Consider the following 17,748-nt stretch of genomic DNA (forward strand, 5'->3'; position numbering starts at 1 on the left):
GCCATTCCGCGCAGGGTATAGGACTTGAAACGGGGAAGCGAATGGGGGTAATGGAGGGTAAGTAGAAGGGGATGAAAATTTTCCGCGGAGCAAATGAAGGAATGTGCGCGAGATGTTACCTTAGACTGCTGTGTGTACTGCTCTACGAAGGTATGGTTCGATGGGAACAATTTACAAGACGGTAACATAACAAAGGCCGACCGAGGGTGGTGGGTTTCTTTGCGCTTCCTTCCACCTTCTTCCTTCCCCCCTCCCCACTCTTTCCTTCCTACCTTGTGCTCTCTTCCCCACCAAACCAAACCATAATACACCAAGGGAACATGGAAAGGCGTTTTGGCGTTTTTACGATTGTTATTTTTATGAGAGCTTCGGCAAATACCGTTCCTTCGGCATTGGGGTGAGACATCCTCTCGGGAGGGTTGGGCGCTTTTTTTGTTGTTGTTTTGTTCCTCAACGGGAGCAACGGGGCACCCCATTCCCCAAGGTCGGTTTCGGTCCTTTGCATTTTCACCCCGGTAAGACATCCATCTCCTTCGAACGTGAGCGAGGCTCTGGGCGAAAAACCAAAAAGAAAAAAGCCTCCGTAGGTGTGGTAGGCAATAGATAATTTATTATCGTTAAACAACCAAACGAGTGGGACGATGGGCGATTCGGCCGGGTGGGTTGCGACGGTGCGCCACCCCTGTGTTTATACGCACCAAAACAGGCTCACGTATACACACGCGGCGCTCACATTGTCTAATAGATTTCCCGAATTAAACTGTTGCAAAATTTGATACGTTCCCGTACCGTCCTTCCCAGGCAACACAATGCGTTCTTCGCCGTGTGGATGAGGGTGTTGCCACTTAAACGCGCAACGGACGCGCTCGGAAGTCACCTTTGCGCCACCACCTTGCTGAGGCGACGATGGCGACGCCTTGACGCTGCTGCTGCTGCTGCTCGCCGAACAAGGAATTGATGGGGATTACCAGAGCGCCGGCTCGAAAGCTGACGGTGGGGAGGGATCCCGGTACGACGATGTCGGAGTATTTACCGAGCTTGAAGGCAGCAGTCATTAGGCGGCAGTTTTGGCAGCGTATGGGTAAAGCTATCGTTTAGAAAGTTTTTTTTTTTTGCACGATGTTGGCTGTTGTTTGTAGCACGCGCTATGACACATTTATAAACATATCACATTCAGACCCAATCTTAAGGTTTTTAAATGTTTGTTATCCATAACACGGGTATAACACGGGAGCACCCACTTGTTCGTGGGGAGCATCATGTATCTTGTAATCAAAAATCGCTCCATTAAGAGTGATTAGCGATTATAGCCGAGGCAGTAGGCAAAAGAGAAGAAAACACCCGCAACAAAACAGCCTATCAAGTTTCATGGCTCAATTGCCGACTCCTAAAACAGCGACCTCCAAGGTGCTTTTTCTTCAGCTCATCGGAATCATCGAATTCGTTAGGTTGCAAACGAAGTCCAGAAATAACAACGCTACGCGGCAAATGGGATTTCGATTGTTTTTCCTGGGCCATATAATTATGTCCGTCGATAACAAACCCGTTCCCACACACCGTCCGGACGTCCTGGTCCTCCTCGTCCAACCAGTCCAACGCAAACACCCGAAGAAGCAGAAAGGATTTTGGCAGTAACCGTCCGTTTTGCCGAACAACATCAGCCCAGAGTTGGGCGCGGTTTGGCGTCCTGCTTGGAGCAAAGTTTTGGAGTATCGTCGCACTTGTCACAAGCATACTTCCACATCCGGCGACACACAAACGCCGACGACGGGGTTGATTTTCATTTGATGATCGAATGCTGTTTGTTGTTTTCTTCGTCGCAAGCTTAAAGCAACACCACGGAGGAAGATTGATTGATCCTGCCCTGGCAAAATGAGAGTATCGTCTTCAGGAAAGCCGGTGAATCGTTCTCATTGGTGATATTGGTTTTGGAGGGGGGGGGGGGGGGGCAAGAAGCAACTGGAGCTCGAACATTTCATGAAACCTCGATATTGGAGAGGGGTTTTTTAAAGATGTTTTATCGCTTTTTAATCAACTGGTAGTTAGATTTCAGCGGCACTCGATTTTGCGTTTATCTTGTCGAGGTTTTTCGAGGTTTTCAATCAGCATCTCAAGAGCAGTATCTCGATTCAATTCCGAAAAGGGGGAAATTATGATTTGCTTGTTCGGTAGAGCATTGGAGACAAATCGATCGATGGCCGATCAATGAGAAGGAAGCGTACGTTTTGAGCACCCGGAATACGGTTTGCTGAGATTTGTTGAGGAATTTGTCAATCTTCAACAACAAAAAAGCGTCCCGTTTCCTAACCTCTCACGGGTACCGGGAGATAAAACAAGCGCGACGACAGTACAAATCGAGATTTAGCAATAGAAAAATAAAACTGTAGGACGAGCAGCCCACCATCCCACAGGCCTGCGAGGGATAGCGACCAGAAAGCACGCGCTAGCATCAGGCTCCGATTTAGATAAACAATCGGAAAGGAAAAAGGTAATAAGCTACGAATATTTGATGACATGGGACGCGGATGAAATAGCAAGCGACCACTGCACACCGTGGCAGCACATTCTAAGTGGCACGGCAACGGATAGGTTCAATATTTGTTCAAATAATAAAAATTTCGACGACGCTCCACCGCTACAGCGCTTGGTCCGTGCGTTTTGCGGGAGGACAAATATTGAAACAGTGAAATCGTTCGATTTCGCAAAGTGGTTTTGCAAGTGTGTAAGTGATTCGAAGATTACCGATTGTATCAAGGGCCGCGGCCTAACTCCGGGGCCGGATTGTATTCGATTTGTATCGTTTTAAGATCAAGCACCGCCAGGGGAAGATGATTGCAAGACAAATATCGGCAGCAGGTTACGGATCCGAACCACGACGAGGATTGAGAACTAATTTTGATGCTTCTCTTCAAGTACGGTGAGGGATTTTGAGGGGAGTCCAATTGGCGATGAGCTGTTAGATTAGTGCGTAATCAAATTTGTTTTCTTCGGTTGGTATACTTTTTACAGATGATCTTCACAAAAAAAAATGTTTAAGGAAGATTCTTTAGGCCTCCAGTTTGCAACTTCTTCTTCTTCCTTGGCACTACAGCCTCGAGAGGTCTCTGTTCACCATTTCTGGCTTTCTGTGACTTGATTTTAATCGAAGCCTTTCATTACGACTTTAAATTAATAAGGATATTCAAAACTGGATAAACTTCTCGACGGACGCAGCTGAGATTGTACAGAACATTTATAATCCCAGTACTCAAATACGCCTCTGAGACATTGACTCTGTCCAAAACTGATGAAACCCTCTTAGCAGCATACGAGAGAAAGATGCTCAGAAGGATTGTTGGCCCCGTATGTGTGGTAGGACAATGAAGGAGCCCGGTTCCGTTGGGCTGGTCACGTCGTGAGAATGACGCCGGACGACCCAGTCCATAAAGTCTTTTTAGGTCGTCCGCATGGACAGAGGAGACGTGGTAGCCCCAAACTGAGATGAAGTGATGGCTTCGTTGCGTCTGCCAAAACGGCCGGGATAAAGGATTGGCAGACGACGACGCTAAACCGTGAGCGGTATCGAGGATTGTCGCAGCTGGCAAATAGCACGAAGCGGTTATAGCGCCCGATAAGTAAGTAAGTAAGTAAGGAAGTTCAATAATATCTTCTATTACTTCAGCTACTTTGGCACTCTAACCTGAAGAATTCTTGGGCTTCCGCAACTGACCCTGATCTTGGTCCTGCCGTTTGAAGACCGGCACCGCCAACGCTACCCCCCTTCGCCTTATTTAGAATAGTACAATAGTGTGACTAATACTGATAGTTTAACTAAAGCTATGTTTACTCTATCCAGGAAATAAGATCTTAAGAAACTGCTATATTTTTGCAAAACCAATTACTAGAAACCATGGTCTAAAGATAGAAATATTCGAATCTATTTGACTGAGCTTCAAGCCGTGTTTTCCAGTTTTATCCCAGATATTTGGGGCAGAAAAAGCAAATTTGTTCAGGATATTAGCTCGCAAAAGTCGAAATTTTGTTGGCCTGAACAAATTTGTTTTTAATGTCCTCAATTTATATAGAAGTACTCTCTCAAAGGACACAGAGCGCACATGTGAACTGCATTAAGTCGGAGAATTTCAAATTTTCCAGTGTTCCTAATGCTTAACAACGCTTGGTAAATTCAAGGACTCGTTATAATTCTGAGGTTATAATACTATAGAAGAGTCTGGAGACATGAGCAGTATATTCACAATTCATTAACAGCTTCAAAACACTGATTCAAAATGAATTAATAGCTACTAAAACATGTTCAAAGTTTGTGATGATGTTCAAATGTTTATCCGCATATCGATAGTGCTACTGATCACCATACATAACATTTTAAAGAAAACACTCTAACCACTTCGCACCGTACTAATCATAAAACTCGATGACACTCACCAGCAGTGCATCGGAAGCTTATTTTTCCATCCTTTCGAAAGCACAACTTCCCACACCAACCAGTATTGATTTACCGTACAAACCGACAAGCAAAGCAAAAAACATTCCCACGTTAAGCACACGCAGAGGAAAAACCATAACAAATATACATCGGAGCACTGCACGAATCACTCAAAAGAAAGAGGTTTGCTGCGAGGCTAATCTTTTTCTCCAGTTGTGTGGGTTTCTGTTTATTGTGAAAGAGATCCGATCCGATCTCGGTGACGGTGGAAATTACGGTGAAAGCGCATAACGCGGATGGTATGCGAAAAAATCATACCACCAACCAACGGGCAAACAAACAAAACCCGACCGACACGAGATTTATCTTGTCTGGTCAGTTTTTCTTGCAAAAATCGCTGCGATTTGTTTGTTTGAGTTCTTTTTTTTCTCTCTCTCCATTGGTGGTGATAACAGTGGAAGGATGTGCATCAAAATAAGGAAAGGACTTATTCTAAAAGGTAACGCTTAATAGCTAAATAGTTAGGTAGGATATAATTTAAAAATTATCCAAACACATCCACAGTTTAGTTAACAGTTTAACAACTTCTTCCAATACTTTGAAGAGTATAACAATATTAAAAATAAATTGATTTGACTAACTGACTGACAGCAGTGAAGCCAACACCACCAATCATTATAAGTGTTCTTTAATTTTTCATTCAACGTTCAATGTCACTGGGGAATATCATAATTAAACTCGAGTTCCCTTACGCAATCCGACGCCCCAATAATTATCGTCAAAGTAACCGAACGCTATCGCTTTAATCCTTCCATCTCCGGTCCATTCCCCATTCCCGTATTCCCAAGCTTGTGGAACACCCAAAACGAAACGAAGAGCTGCAAAATATGACAATCAGATTAAACTGTCAACTTGCTACTCCAAACTTTCGAATCAATCCATCCTGCAAACCGGTCGAGAAGCTTGCCATTCTTTCTCGCAGTGCTAATCTTCCGATTCCTCCGACTGCCTCACCCTCACCCCGTCAAATCACCATGGTAGCCGTCCGGTGTAAAAACTCGGAAAGTCCAGCCCAGGGAAAGGGCCGCGCGTTGATTATTGAATCGTTGCAAATTAGCAGGAAGACGAGCGTAGAACATTCGCCCGGGTAGATATGGAGTGAGAAAATCTGGACCTGCTCGGATGATGCCTCCGGACCAAATCGCCTTAATTGACAATGCTCAAAGCTCGTTCGATTTTGCACAGGTAAGCCGTGCGATTACAATTCAACTAAGGGGTGGGGCGGAAGAAGCAGCAGCAGCGGCTAATGAACCATTTGATTCGTTTTCGATTTGTAGGGATTAAAATTTGAGGCGCTTTTATTGAGCGACAATAGCGGAGGTTGAATGAGGGAAAAACTAGGCTTCAAAGCATTATCAAACTAAAGTGCTCTGGAAGAAAACTTTAAAAGCCTATCCTATTGCTGTCCAGGAAAGATCTAATATACTGATTAAGAGAACCGGGTATGGAATATAATTTCTAAAATTGAGCAAAACGTAGTTATTGCTTTGATTTGATGCTGTCTTCCATGGCTCAAGATTCGATGGAGCTTCACAGCTGTACTTGTGAAAGAGAGAACGAACCTGCCAAAAAGACGCTCTTTCCTCACCGTCGCTCACCATTTTTTTTGGAAGATAAAAATAACATGAAAACATTATGACAGATATGAATAAAATATGCCCCAGGTAAACCGGGCCACGAGGGCATCGGCGAAACGGTTCTGCGCAAGGCGCCGGGAACGTACACCGGCGGTACGCATCGCAACGATTCCCCACGGATATCGCCTACGCATCTGAAGACGTTCACTACCGGCCGATCGGAATGTTACAAGAAACGAACTTAAGGACGAACTTTTGCACTCCCTCTCTCTCTCTCCCGCTCGCCGACGAAAGCTGATGATAATGATGGAGGTCTGAATGTTTCGAGAAAGGAAGATATTTTTCTTCCTACCAAAACGGTCCCATCGGACGGAGACCGTCCTAGCGGGTAGGAAGACGAAGCGGCCGTATCAGATCGCATTAAATCGCAATCGGTGGAAAGGGCGGATCGCCGAGGTGGCCGGCGGCCAGAAATCATCATTTCACCTTCACTTACCTCAACCAGTGACGTTTAGTGACATTTGTATGACAGCAAACTGCATCGTATTGATCGGCGAACCAAACCACCAGGATGATGTAGAACGCGGTCGTCGTGTCGTTGAAGAACTCCGACATGATGGCTTCCATGCCTGAAAGTGAAAGCGAAGAAGAAGATGGGTTTAGTTTTGTGAGCGGTGGCGGCGTTTGTTTGGGTTGGGTGGAGCAAGATTAATCATGTGTCAGAAGCGTTCAGTATCCTGCCGAATTGGTTAGTCCTCGACAGCACACACACAGCTGGCAACAGACGGCAAAACAAAAATCATACACACACACACATAAGACGGCTCGTAATGCGTAAAGGGGCGGCATCGAGCCGAGCAACCAAACGAAAGAAAAAAAAAGATGAAGTACCGCTGAAGATGTACTCCAACACCGGGCCCGGGTAATAGGTTAAAAGGTTTTAACCTTTATCACCGAGGGGATTTCCGGCAAATTTCGACAAATTGCGATCGGCTGTGCGTGTGCAGCCCATTTACGTAGTGGAGTGAAGCGCTCCAGACATGTCAAGGTGAATTTACTATCCACACACACACAGAGATGGATTCTAAGAAACTGGTTCAACTCACTCAAAAAACCATAAAGATCCTTTCCATCAATTTTTGCTCCGCAGTGATTTTAAAGCAGCTTCAGTAAGCTCCACCATTAAATTCTCCCATCTCTCGGCCTTTTTTTTTTATAACCCAAACGACACAGTTATCAACAGCCATGAAAACATGCACAGTAAATTAACACGTGCCCGAATTGTTTGCCATAAAACGCAACGAGGTTCGACGAGACTTGAAATGCAAAATAAATTTCAAACTGACCGAAACACCGACAAAACGCCGGCACCGGTTTATATTTACAAATCATTACACTTTAACGCACGTTCAAGAAATTTCGGAACGAATTCGTGGAAGCCGTAGCCGAATAATTTTATTCTCGGTGCTGCCTGTCTCAATGAAGACATCATAAAATATGTAACGATTATGACTATGACAAATCACGATTTTACGCACCCCGACCCGCATCCCGGAACTTGAACATGATGAAGTTGAAGTTTTTGATTGCGAGCGGAATGAAAATTGTAAACTCTCTCAATTCATTCGCACGCACGATATGGGAGGGACACGAGTGAACAACAAAAAAAAAATCTGACGATGTCCTTACGATTGAACAGGTTGCGATCGATTCAGTATGAGTTGCGATATTTGTATTCACAACGCCAACACAGACACAGTGAGCATCCTCGGGTGCAGTTTCCACTGGCAAGCTAACCAGCACTCGCCCTTACGATATTACACACCAGTGTGTGTGTGTGTGACCAGTACCGGGGGGCGAAGAAACGCGATGAATACAATGTACTCATGTGCTCAGGGCACACTCTTTAAGGACGGCGTCGTCATCGGTGTGGACGCTACGCTCCGGGTTTCTGATAGGATCGTATCAAATTTAATTCACACCACCCTCACCATCAACGTGTGCCGAAGGAATAGGAGCACAAACACGGTCGCTGCTTCCCAGGCCGCTACTGGCTGGCTGGCTGGGTCTGGCCAAACATCAAAATTCTCAACCAACTATGGCGGGGCTTGGCACCGGAACGCGTGCACACGCGGGATCCGGTGCTGGCCGACGGGATAGATTGGTTGGCTGGCACCGACCGGTGCTGGGTGTGTACATACGCTAAAATAATTTATATGTAAAACGAGACATCGGACGTTATAATATGTGAAATAGGATAGAAGATGAATGCTTCGGCTATATCAATACCACCGGCGTGTGCGCTCGTCCCTCACTTTTAGGACTCCATTCCATCGCTCCAGTTTTACGAGGGCCCGTGTGAGTGTGTCTGGCGTGGTAGTGCTCCACATATGGTTCCACAGTTTGGACAAGCATTTGCCTTCGTGTGTCGCACGTTGGCAGTGAACTTCACGTGGGCCGCCGTGTGCAATGTTACCCGTACCGTCTGCTTGAGTATCCTTGGGAAAACTAAACCTCCGCAAGACGATGGTGACGACCATTATCTGCTTGCAAGACTTGCAGATGCTCTTTTGACATTGCGCTTGCTGGCCGGTCCCTGCTAGGAGTGCCACAAAAATTTGATGCTTTCGGTGAAACGATTCAATTAGCCGTGACGTTAATTTGTACTAAAAAGTCACTTCACGCCTCAATACCTCAAGCAAAACAATGATGGTTAAGAGTCGTCTGACACATGGAAAATGGCGTAAAAATCACAGCATCACAGCCGACGGCTATCAATTCGTGTAAAATAAATCACTTTATATAAATTAAAAGCGATGCACCCGCCGAACGCACCGAACTTCAAATTAGAGCTGGGGAAGTGGAGCAAAGAAAAAAACAGAATTACCGATGATTGAATTGAAAATATGCAATATTAATTTTTTAAAAACTCGCACAGGGAAAAACTAGCGTGGCCGGAAACACACATCGCACCCTCGAAACTCACTACTACTCCACACCACACCGGCAGTTCGGTGTGCATTCGGGCTGAAAGATTGCGCAGTTCATTTGATTCGCAATTGTATTTGCCCCACGGGTACTGACCAACCGAATGGACCGAGAGCAAGGCAGCAAAGAAAAAAAAAATGGCCCCGTCCGTACGAACGACGAGATAAAAATGAACGAGCGTAAAAAGTGACGCGAAAACAATATATTTGATTAATTTGTTTGATTAAATTCAATATTCTTCTTCATCATAATCAAATTAACACGCATCCAGCCCGGGGACCGGGGCATGTGGGCGAGTGCACATCATCATCATCATCATCACCGTAGTCGGCTGTCGACGGTGGTCGACATCGTCGTCCGTTGTGTCGGGATGACAAAACTGTGCCCGTGTGTGTGTGTGTGAGAACCATGGTGTCGATATCGGGCAGGTCCTTTCTCGCATCTCGGTGATGTATGTGCGGTGATAAATAACTGTCCACCCGCAACCGCATGCGTCGATCCTGGGAGTAGGGACTTGGGACGAGTGGCATTCGACACACACACACACACGCTGGACGCTTGGTGATGAAAATGGACAGTCCGGAAAGGATGGCTGTCCGAAAAAGGATGAAGCAAACACAGGGAGAACGGAGGCCTATTTTTTGTCGAAATATGCTCATCAACCTGACCGACTCCGACTCGCAACACAACCCGGTCGACATTGTTGATATGGACAATTTGTAAAAACACGTTTGTTGTAAAAACACGTCAATTTGCCCGGCTTTACTTCGCCACCAAACCCAAAAAGGGAGGGCGGCGGCGGCTGCAGTATCTCATTGCAAGCCACAGCAAATAACCGAACGGAACGGTACACCATATCCCTGGCCACGCAACAGGCTTCAACCACAAACAACCGGAGGGGGGGTGCTCCCGAAAGTGCATCGAGCGTTGCCGTTCAAATTTCCCGCGTAATGGCCGTTCGTCTCTGCTCGGCCCATCCGCTCATCGGAGGCACAGTGGGAGCGCCGGAAAACGATGCATGTCCACCCGTCGGTCACTTGCGGACAGATTGACTAATTCGGAAAATTTATGACACCGCCGTCCTGCGAATCCGGCGAAGGTTACGGTGGTAGGAACACGCCAGGATTACGCGGGCCTTGCTCGTGCGCTTGGTACGTGTTCCGTTTCTCACTTACGCCTGTTTCGAGTGTACCGGGCAAAGTGCACAGCAATACGTTGGGCGCACAAAACGAGCAATTTTACTGCCCGATGTAATTGATCGGAAATGGGTTTGTTTGCTTTCCAGCACTCATCATCATCATCATCACCGAGAGCGACATGTCGATGTTCGTCCACATTTGAGAGGAGACTGAGCAGCCTGCCTGTCTGCATACGGAGCACACAGCCGAAACCTCACTACCCAGAAGAATTCCACCAAAAAGGGGTCTTCTGGCGAATGTTTGGCTCCAGTCGGACACGGACACACCACGTTTCGGGTGGGTTATACGATACGTATCACACAGCTCTCGTACGCCGTCCATCATCGAGCAACCGTGCGACGTGTAATGTTGGGCCGATAGCCGATCGTAACCCAAGATTGAAACCATGCCAAACGTTCCTGCCTCTATCCACGCTGATGTGGGTAGATCCGGAGAACCGTTGGCAAGATGCGGGACGTGCGTTCATTGGTGCAAATTGAATCTTTTCCTTTACCAGCGCGAGAAATTGGTCGATATCCACAATTGTGGATACCCTCGCTCGGTCCACACACCACGGCCCCCATTTCGATTTGGCCACAACGGAACCGAAATGAGAAATCAAACTCGAAATGTAATTTATTATATCAAATTGTCCTCCACCATCAGGCAGAGTGTCATATATTACGCGTCCATACGGACGTTGGTTGGTTTGCGGGCTAGACCAAAAGCCTCAATCTTTTGCCGCTTTTTGAGCGATATTGTGTTACACAGCTCTTCCCCCGTTCCGGAACCGGCCGATAGTTTCAGCTAGCCCGACAAGCACCTCGGTTTATCCCACGAGTATTTCAGCCTCAGTGCTTCAGCCATGTCATCCATCACGATCGTTACCAGTCTCCGATTCTTTTCTGCACCAACGCCAATCCATATATAGATATACAACACAACCAACATACACGCACACACAGAGACACTGTTTGCTTATGCTCTTCAGGCTGCGATTAATAAATCTTGATCCGATTTCATTTCGCTAAACCGCCACCAACCAGCCGGGAGAACACCCGCGCTTATGGGTTGAACCACCGCCACTCATCCATAACGTGCATCCTCTTATCATGTGAGTTAAGGATGTTCCCGCAACTTTGAGGGGTTTCATGTTTTTCCAAGGAAAACGAATTGATTCACTTGAAACGCACACACACACACACACACACACACACACACACACACACACACACACGCAGGAAGAAAACAAAACTGTACACAAAGAATCCTGCACTTAACCGGAAAACCTCATTTATGGAGATATTTTCCCAGATTGATTATAAATAAGTGCTTTCCCCTCGGGTGCTTCCATGGAAGCCACTTTTTCCTGTTCCAGCAGTGTTGTTGGGTGGAATTATAGGCACTCTCGAGTGTGTTGTTTCACGCACCCGGCCTCCTCCCTCTCCAAAAGGGCCACCATTCCGGGCGTAAGCACGCGTGAACACATGCCCACAGGAAAACAGATGCCTCCAAACAACGGCTAAAAGCGGGCTGAACGAAAGGCACTTCAGGTCCAGGATTTGCTGACCGATACACTTAGGCGCTCGCTGATCCAGGCAGGCAAGCAGACTTCCCGCGAGGACACCACCACCACGGACATGGTCAACCACCTCAAACCACATCACAATCAGTCAGTTGAGCCATCCGGGAGGGCTTGTAACCGAATTATTGACACTCACTGTCTTCTTCTTCTTTTTCCTCCTCCTCCTCCATTACCGTAGCCGGTTCGATGGGATGATATCGATCCGTCCTTACCGTTTTGCCCGAGCAAAGGCACGTCTTTAATTGAATCGTGATTATTTCTCATTTCGGCTGATTAAGAAAATAGATTAAGCGAGCTTTTTGGTTTATTTTTGTAGCTGCTCTCTAATGACAATGAATGAAGGGATCGCGCTTTTGCTAACCCCGAAAAGGAATTTTCACTATGGAGAAGAAGTCGGAAAATCCGTTCGGTAAATATTGCTAGTTTTATGCTACTTTGATGAGTACTTCGAATCTCATCCGGCCTGTTGGACCGAGTAGTGAGGACAGACTATCTAAACTAGTGGTATCAGTAAGTCTATAGAACCATTACATGACTAATATTCGCCTGCAAAATGAACGATCGAATCAGATTCAGATTTCTCCTTATAATATTTTTACCAAACAACGCTGTGTTCTAAGTGAGATAGTCTCAGTAGTGGAAATACCTAGCCTGATGGTCAGGAATCTCTTCACTTCAAGAAGGATACCAGAGGGCAAAACGAGCGTCCCTGAACAGATTCCAGTTTGATTGCCTTAGTACGAGTCTTGGATCTACAATACTGACGCAATCGAATTCTGGTATAATCCACGCCACGCCGGCGTTCTAAAGCTGAAAAATAATCCTGTTCAGGATTCTCATGCCCGGGCTCTATAACAATGAGTAGAAAATGGACTAGTTTGAGGTTATCTTATTCACACATTGTTTACGTTATGGTTGCAGCACACACAACTCTCACAAAAAGCAGGATCTTATTCCTACTTGTCTTGATAGAAAATCAAATCAATAAAAAAACACCATCGAAAATCCCTAATCAAATTAAAATAGACACATGTATTTTACTATTCGACGCAGCTAAAAATACTCCGTGCTGACACTGATTGCAGTGATAATCATTCAATCGTGTGCAACGAGCACTGTGCAGAAGCACAATTCCACTAAGCGTCCTGACTGACACGCGCTCTGCTGCATTCGGATCATGCACTTCACACAACACACATCCCTTCCCCGTTGAAAGCATTAAGGGGACGGGGGAACGCGACGAGGGAGAAACGGTACGATTGATATAAATTAATTTATTTAATAATTAAACGAAGTTAAATAAACAACAAATTAACCCCACACGGTGCGGAATTAAAATGAGTCAACATTATCGTATAAATCGATGTCCCGCTGGAGCTGGAAATTGACACCAGCGGAGTGGGATTGTGCCGTGTTGGTGTGCCGCAACGCAGGAAGAAGACTCTCGCTCTCACTTTGTGCATCGAAATGTTATCACACCATCTCCCTGGCTGCCTGCTGCACACGCAGCGAACGCGATGGCGTTGTAGAAAAAGACACAAGTAAAGAGGGGGGGAAAAAACAGCGAAACAAATAAAACAAACGAACCGAAGAACGGTACGGAAAATCGGAGGAAAAACTCGGGAAAAACAGATACATATCCCCACGTTCCTAAGCAATGAGAGCATCGATGGGAATATGGGGACCACAGGATGCAGAGTGGTGGTGTGCGTAACCGATCCCGGCCGACCGGGGACGAGCGACAAGATGAGACATCGATGCGGATCGGAGCAAAGTCGAAGGAAAATAAGTATAGGGACACCGGACCCGACCCGAAGGATGAAAAATAGAGCGGTATTGCGGACAAAGCACACAATCCCCTTAGATGCGAAACGGACACGTTCCATTCCGGGGGACATTTTAAGCCTTAACGAAAACAAACCATCTCCGGGTGCTGAGTTCCCGGTGGTCGGGGAGTCGGCCGAGATCCATGCCAATCGAATCGGGGATGGGCGATTGGGGGGGATACATGTGACGAAACTGGACAAGAAAAGCGGTGAGGACGCGAGAGGTGATTCAGGTGACCGTTTAGGAACGTTCTTCCCGGAGCCTTTTAAATGGAGACCGTACATCGACTAGGAAGGGCTCCGAAGAGAAACTGCGCAACATCGACACCAAACGGTCCTTGGGGATCTTTAGGCCGGGGAATGGCAACTGTCCGATGCCGCTACGTTAAGGGATAAAAACTACTGAAGCCTTCGAATTAAAAACTCCCCGCATGTGACAACACACCCGTAGCGCAGGGGCGGACGAATCGATTGGGGGACAAGATTTTTGCCCAACTTTTTTTTCCGGGAGGGTTCAACAAATGTGGGCTAAAACTGGGCTAAAATTGTACCAATCGTGGAGAATTGCTAGTCTCACACGCCCATACATAGAGGCACACAAACCCTTGGAGCCGGGGATTTGGGACGAAGTTCGGGCAAAACTGGGTCCCCAGCCAGTCCGACGGTAGGTCGAATGTCGTCCGGTCGCTGGAAACCGGAAACGAATTATTTGCTTCCCCTGAACTCCAGGTACTGCACTGGCCGATCGCTCTGCATATATACACACACACACGCGCGCACCTCCCGCTGAAGCAGGAAAGTACCATGATGTTGCCGCTCTGTTTGCTTTGGTCCGGGGCGAGCAACATCCGCTTCCTACGCAACCAGGGAGGTATGCAACCCAGGGTCAACGCTAGCGAGTGCGGCGATGTGGATGGAAGAAACGGGTGGAGCAAACGGGTCGCCTTGGCCGTTTCACACTGGATCGAATGGTGTGTGCCGTCGGTTCGACAAAAGCATAAATTATTTCCCGCTGCGAGGACGACAACCGAAATTAGGCTGATGAATAAAAATGGTTGTCCCGTAGACGTCCCGTGTGTCACTGCTAGTACAACCGCTGGAACCCATCTTCAAGTTCTTCGACACCCGCGGCGGAACCCCGAGCTGCTCCTAAAGCCGTACGCATTAGGTTGAACTTTCTCGGGCCGCAGAAGGACCGGGAGCAACAAAAAAAAAAAGGGATATAAATGGTTCCACTGGCTTACTTTCTCTCTTTGTTTAGGATCGCCCTTCGCATCGCGGAGATAGGCAAGCCGCTCCCCGCAACACGATGGATGTCCCCTTCGGTTTTATGGATGCAGGAGATGTGTCGGAGAAGTAATTAGAAAGATGGTTGGAAACTAATTGATTGAAATTGTTCAACATCGCTGCCGAAGATCGATTCATCGATCGGGTGTATTAAGACACGACCCCACCGACGTGGACGTGGACAGAATCTGGGAACAACTCCCGAACACCTTTAGACGCAGCTCACTGGGAGCTGGTCAAACTCCTTGGCCATTTTGATTGCTGAACGGGCGTTCATGAACCTTCAAATTAAATTTCTATAAGCCGGTAGTCAGCACCGCACAAGAGCGTGTTTTAATGGTAATGGAGCGCAAGCATAACGTTCCAGGAATGCATTCAACAGAACGCCTTGTTTTGTTTCCAATGAATTTGTGTTGAGAGCACATGCGCCCCCAAAAACCCCGAAACGGTAGGAAGCCAACAGTTCACAAAGCTGGATCGCATTTATTGCCACTCGCACAAATCATCATCAATCGGAAATCGGACCGGCACAACAGTGGAAAATTGTTTTCAATTGAAAAATCGTTCCCGCAGCGTCAGTTGGATGTTGTGAGTGTTGTCGCTGCTTCACAAGGTTGCTCTGCGTGTTGGTAGCAGCGAAAATTGGTATCATGTCCGTCCTAGTTCTTCCGTAATCCTCCTCCATCTAGCCACCGGTACAGCAAGAAAAAAACATCAAAAAATATAATATGTATGTGCAAAAAGCAACTCAGATTTTTTCCCGAAAAAGGAAGAAAAAGGAAAAACAGTCACACACACACTTTCAACCTGGTGAGTCCTTGGTGGTGGTGGGCCATGGCAAATGGATGGAAAGCTAATCAAAAGTATGCGACGTTGTTGCCAGGGATTTCGTTCCGTTGCCAGAGCGATACATCCACAAGCCCGGGGAACGCGAGCGGAGGAATCTCACGAACACCCGGGAGCACGGGATCGAAAGGTTCACCAGAAGGAAATTATTCAATATTTAATTCCACCGATTGATTTGACGACCGAAATTGAACTCCATTTATAGGAAGCGCACACACTGAAAAGAAGCAGCAAATAACAAAAAGAAAACGAACCTACTCCCGTCTATTATAAACAGCCTGGTAAAAACTCCAATAGACATACATTGCTGGAGACTCCCCGTCGCAAGAGGCTGTGCCACACGTGCCACGCAACCAAATCGGGACGGCGGGCGGTTGTTCGGGCGCGGAGGCAAAAATGTGACAAACACATCATCGTTCACACACATTTTTTCCTCCACCGGTGGTGTGGTCTTACGCTTGCTTCTATGGCACAACGGCGCTTGTTATGCTTCTCCCTCTGCCATCATGGTCTCGCCATTTCATATCTGGGCATTGTGCGCGGTATGTTCACTTGGGTCGAAAAGGTTCAATTCTAAAGCTATTTCCTTTTCAAATAGCTCGTTCAATGCTCTGCCCCCCTTCCTTCTTCCCGCAGTATTCTGGCCATCCGCTTTCCACACGGTGTATACGAAATTATCGAAATGCTCTAATTGAATTTCTAGGAAAAACAGTTTCCACAGCACAACAAAACGAAGCAAGGTAGAATCGATGTTAGAAATTACAGAATTTGAATAATGTCCCCAAAAGGTCGACCACCAATTTCATCATTTCGTCATTCCGTTCCAGGCTTCCCTGACGGCTACACTACACGTCCACCAACCAAACATTTCCCAACCACGGTCACGGTTTGCAATGCTTCGCAGCAGCAGAAAGCAAGTACTGTGAAGTGATTCTGGAGCGAATATTCGATTCGAAATAAAGATTCTTGTCCAACGATCTCCTATAATGCCTTTTTACAAAACGCCCTATTCACATCATTGCCTTAAAAGAACAGCACGGTAATGCTCACTTTTTAATCACACGCATACAAGCTCACGGAGGGCAGGACAGCACCAGCTACGGAGGGTATGGTTTTAAGTATTTCATTCGAAAGTGTACCACGAGCGAGTCCCATCCTTCCAGTGCTCAAAAGAAATGAAAGATCAATCGTTTCTTGAAACGTTCAATAAGCACCTGAGAGATTGTGAACGAACGAAAGCTGGCTGCTGCCGTTAATGGGTTTGTGTGTTGGAAATGTTTCTCTTTGAACGGCGTTCAGTGGCAAGCTATTGAGGCCGTGAGGATAAAGTTGCCTGATGGCAACTATCTAACTTTGAAATTAGATATTTATCACACGGCAATCACGTTTCGCGCTTTCTCCTGTCGGCGCGGTATTAAAAACACTTGAGAGCAGAGAAGTTTGCATGCCCATCAAGGGCAACTGTAGCTATAACATCGAGTCGGAGTCGGAATGGTTCGATAGTTTAATATCGACTGTTGGAGAACAAATTCCAATACTCCACACATATTAAAACAAGTTATAAATATTTCGTGAGGACACTGCTTGTAATGATCCGACTTTAGCGTGCTTTCCTATTGCAAAACAGTCGGTTAGAGATCCGTTTGACCAGATTAAGCTGTACAGAGCCGGAAGGCACAACTTTGATCTTTGTTCTTCACCTCCCGAGCTCGTTCTCCCGCATCAGGTATCATCATTCAAAGTTATAATCAGATACAGACAACTCTAGCAGCAACAGAACATCCCAAAGCGATGGATTATAAGACGGCACAAATCAAAAACTTTCCTCCCGCAGGTTGTCATTACGGAAGCATCATTAACTTCCCGCAAATTTAAATCATTCTACTAGGAAGGGGGACAGCAAAAATACATTCATTTAGTTTAATGCTACCAACAAACTTCCACGCTACGCAAAATCTGTCGCAAATTTTAATCG

General features: G+C 46.5%; 1 protein-coding gene across 4 annotated transcripts in view; it reads right to left on the reverse strand.

Annotated features, from left to right (window-relative positions):
- The window catches only part of LOC118511799, a 55,167-nt gene that overhangs the window by 17,299 nt on the left and 20,120 nt on the right, over nucleotides 1-17,748 (reverse strand). For all 4 annotated transcript variants that reach the window (XM_036055332.1, XM_036055329.1, XM_036055330.1 and 1 more), the window contains exon 9: nucleotides 6,560-6,692. In XM_036055332.1, the coding sequence (XP_035911225.1) occupies nucleotides 6,560-6,692 (133 nt within the window). The remainder of the gene's footprint in view (nucleotides 1-6,559; nucleotides 6,693-17,748) is intronic.

Source organism: Anopheles stephensi, chromosome 3 (assembly GCF_013141755.1).
Source record: "Anopheles stephensi strain Indian chromosome 3, UCI_ANSTEP_V1.0, whole genome shotgun sequence".
NCBI lineage: Eukaryota > Metazoa > Arthropoda > Insecta > Diptera > Culicidae > Anopheles > Anopheles stephensi.